Source organism: Azolla caroliniana, unplaced genomic scaffold (assembly GCF_043228905.1).
Source record: "Azolla caroliniana isolate FFs.n. ecotype wild unplaced genomic scaffold, voAzoCaro1.0.p SCAF_20, whole genome shotgun sequence".
Classification (NCBI taxonomy): domain Eukaryota; kingdom Viridiplantae; phylum Streptophyta; class Polypodiopsida; order Salviniales; family Salviniaceae; genus Azolla; species Azolla caroliniana.
Window position 1 is genome coordinate 507,952 of NW_028230455.1, and position 3,891 is coordinate 511,842.

The 3,891-nt window shown below is 35.1% G+C and overlaps 1 protein-coding gene across 1 annotated transcript; it reads left to right on the plus strand.

Annotated features, from left to right (window-relative positions):
• Window positions 1–912: 912 nt before the first annotated feature.
• Window positions 913–2,113, plus strand: LOC147850682 (blue copper protein 1b-like). The gene is made up of 2 exons (XM_087336080.1): window positions 913–1,196; window positions 1,344–2,113. Exons 1-2 carry the CDS (start codon window positions 998–1,000, stop codon window positions 1,886–1,888), a joined length of 744 nt encoding a protein of 247 aa, XP_087192206.1. The 5' UTR covers window positions 913–997; the 3' UTR covers window positions 1,889–2,113.
• Window positions 2,114–3,891: the final 1,778 nt, after the last annotated feature.

The window sequence follows — 3,891 nt, forward strand, 5'->3', positions numbered from 1 at the left end:
TATCCAAGCGTGTAATACATTTGAGTACATTTGCCATCATAAAGTTTTGGATACATTTTGGAAATATTTGGTAAGGTAGTGATTTTTTTATCTACATTTGCCCTATTTTATTTGTGTCTCATATTATTATGATTAGGTTATTCTTAATAGTAAGTTGTAAAACACGCACCATGTGACAGAGATGAAAACGAACTAAATCGGGTCATGCATATCTGGCGAGGACTATTCTCATCGTAACTAAATACTATGAAACAATCATTTGTAGATTTTTCTAGGATGGGTGAAAAACAAATTGTTCCTACTCCAATTATGGCAACTTATTTAAAGCCATCAACATCTAAGGAATAATATACTTGTCAATACAAACCTAACATGTTCACTATGTTCCAAATTTGAAAATACTTCTGGAAATGAAAAGAATAAAGATAACAAGTGAATGTTTATTGCACCATATCTTTAGTTGAAATGACGGAATTGTAATTTAGATATCTAATTTTCTAACCATGAATGGAAATAACAAAAGTAGTGCATCTTGTAAAACTTGTGTTATTAAACATAGTGTCTTTGGAAGCATGTTATCCAATAGCTTTTATGATGTGTTATGATAAGAAAACTTTCCATTTTTTCAATATAGTCTTACACTATAGTAGGGTTTTTACACGGTGACCATAATAGGAAAAATGAGGTACTTGATACATGTGTATGTTGAAATCCAACCTAAAGACTTGTAAAATGGATAAAGAAATACATTCGAATGTGCTTTTACTTTTCGTAATAATTGAAGGAGGTACCCTAGATGTTTATTGATGTGTCAAATATATTGAGATATGCTTTATATGGGATAGGTGAAAAGTAAAGCAAGATTCATCCTCTACATTTCAAACTGTGTATGGAGTATAAATATGAGCAATCATATGTGTTTATTGAATTAGAGTTTCCCAACCAAGGCTTTCATACAATCTCATTAGTCACTTGAACTTCTGTTAAAGGGGTACTCATGGAAACTAGAATGTTCACTACTCAAACCATTTCCATGAGATCCACAATTTTATTACTAGCCATTACATGGTTTGCCCTTTCCATAAAAAACACAAAGGCCTCACAATATACTGTGGGGGAGTCCATTGGATGGGGAGTTGGAAATAACTTAGAGAAGTGGGCAAATCAATACACATTCTACGTGGGTGATGAGCTTTGTAAGTCTTTCCTCTCTATAGTTTCTATAGTTTAAGGAAAAAGATCAATGCTCTTACATTGTTACATTTCTTATGTAAATAATGACACGTTCATATGTACACACTTTTCGTTTATGGAAATGTTATGCTGATAAATATGTGTTGTAGATTTTCCCTATTCATCGGGACAACATAGTGTGCTATTGGTGCCAGAAGAAGATTACAAGAGTTGCAATATTGGTAACCCGATAGCATCAGACCACGGTGCTGGAAACATGGTCATAACACTCGTAAGCTCAGAAACATATTACTTCATTTGTGGTGTTCCAGGACATTGCGAACAAGGCCTTCGTCTTGCGGTTCCCGTAAAACCATGGAATGAACCAAGCAATAACCCAACAATACTACCACCACCACCTCCACATGAAGTAACAACACCTATCTATAGTGCACCACCTACTCTAACACCACCAACACCTATTTATAGTGCACCACCTACTCTAACACCACCAACACCTATATCATCAACACAAACACCACCTTCTTATAGCCCACCACCTCAATTGTCATCCTCAACTAAAAGCCCATCATATTATAGTAATAACCCGACTTTCCATCCTAACTCAGCCATGGCATCACAATCAATGAGCATCACTGCACATCTTACAATCATTGCATTTACCTTTGCATGCGCTCTATTCATCATCTCCTAATTTCCACTGATGCTCTATTTATTTATTGTGCATTGTGCTATTACTACTTTCTAGGCATTTTTAAATGGGGAAATGCTTTGTATGGGAAATTGTTTTATTTGGATTCTTGTAGATAACACTTCTCCAATCGCATACATATATACTACATTGCTCATCATTGTTTAGAGCAACATTTTGTAATAAGATGAAATTATGAAGCTGGAATAAAGACTTAGATTGTTGAAACACTGTTTTTCTAGATTTGAACTTCATGCTTATAGTTCAATAATGGAATGCTAAAAACTACGCCCTCCATTTCAAAAGTTACAAAAAACTATCGTTTTATACATATCTTCAATGATTGTAGCTTAATAGTTCAATGAAAATATGGTTGAAGACTAAATCCCCTTTGAAAGATATGGCTTTATATAATTTCCAAATCCTCAATGCTTTCTGTGTACACAAATATTAACTTTGTATAAAATTATGATGGTAGATAGAATCATACATACATCATACACCAATACAAAAGGCATGGCTGGCACCTAACTCTACAACCTTACGATTAAATAACAAATACTAGAAGTCTTGTTAATAGTTTGTGCATTAAATTGACATCCATAAAAGAATTCACTTGGTGTCATTATACATATTTCAAGTTATTCAATGCTTTCCTTATACATACTCTCTTAATGAGTGAAAAGCTATGATAACTAAGATGTCTATGCCAACCACCAATTGAAACAAGATGACATGTTGATACTCGTTTTTTAGCTGGTTTGGTAGGTTTAGAGGGCAAATGGTACCTTATGATCCTAGTCCATTCGGATCATTTTGTTGACTTCTCTTTTTAGGATCATTTGTAAGATCTTCTTGTTGGATTTTTTTCACAACATTCTTTTTGGGCTAGTATGTTGTACAGAGTGAGTTTAAAACCACATGGCTTATTGTTAAGGTTTCTATGACTTTATTGAAGAAAAAACCTCTTGGTTATGAGTTTAATGGGGCATCTATACAACCACTATAAGTTCTCTTAGAGAAACATGCCACGGAAGTGGTTATGTTATTGTTGAGTGCCTTTGCTTCCACTTAGTTGGTGTAGTTGCTGATGGCAATGAGAATTTCGTGGATCACATATATTTACCAAAGAGTGTAGATGATAATGGACATCCTTGCTTAACTCCCATATGCTACTTAAAAAGTATTTTGAGAATCTTGTCTCAGGTTTTAGTTGGCATCTAACTTCCACATATGATCATGTAGTAACAACTCAATACTCCATGGCATGCGAGTTTCCACCATTCTATTCCAAACAACTTTCATGTTTGACCTACGAAGACGATAATAGAATCGATTTATTTATATGTGGATGAAGTGATTAACTTTTCATATGGTTTTGATGGTATGCTACGTTTACTTGGAACATTAGAAGTATTTTGCCAATGTAGTGGACGGTGTAAATGTGGATAATACAAAAATGATGGCATTACAACTTGTGCAAACTTTTAAGTATCTTGGTATCCATGTACCCACCGCAAACTAATAATGTCTGCTTTGAGTTTAGGCTTCAAGTGATAGATTTTACACTCAGCCGTAAACCACAAATATACTGAGACACAAACAAAACGAAAACAAGGAGCACACAATTTACGTGGAGAACCCTGATTTCAGGGAAAAACCACGGCGAACAAAAATTCCCACTACGAGACAAGAAGAAATACAAGCATAGAATGATAGAACTTGATTTGGTATGGATGTACTCTCAGGTTGTTATCTGAAACCACAGTTTCAGCCGAGTGCACCAAACCCTAACTCGTAGGTATCTATCACTTTTGAAGCTTCCAAAGCTTCTCTATTCTGTCTATGTTTCTTCTCTGTTACAGTCTCGTTTCTTTGCTTCCTCTCACACTCAGCTTCTGAGCTATGTCACTCGCACAACCACTACTGTGTTAGCTCTCAGTCGCTTTTCACTTGCAACAACAACCTCTCTCTCTCGCACTCACTTACTTAAGTTCACTTTCGCG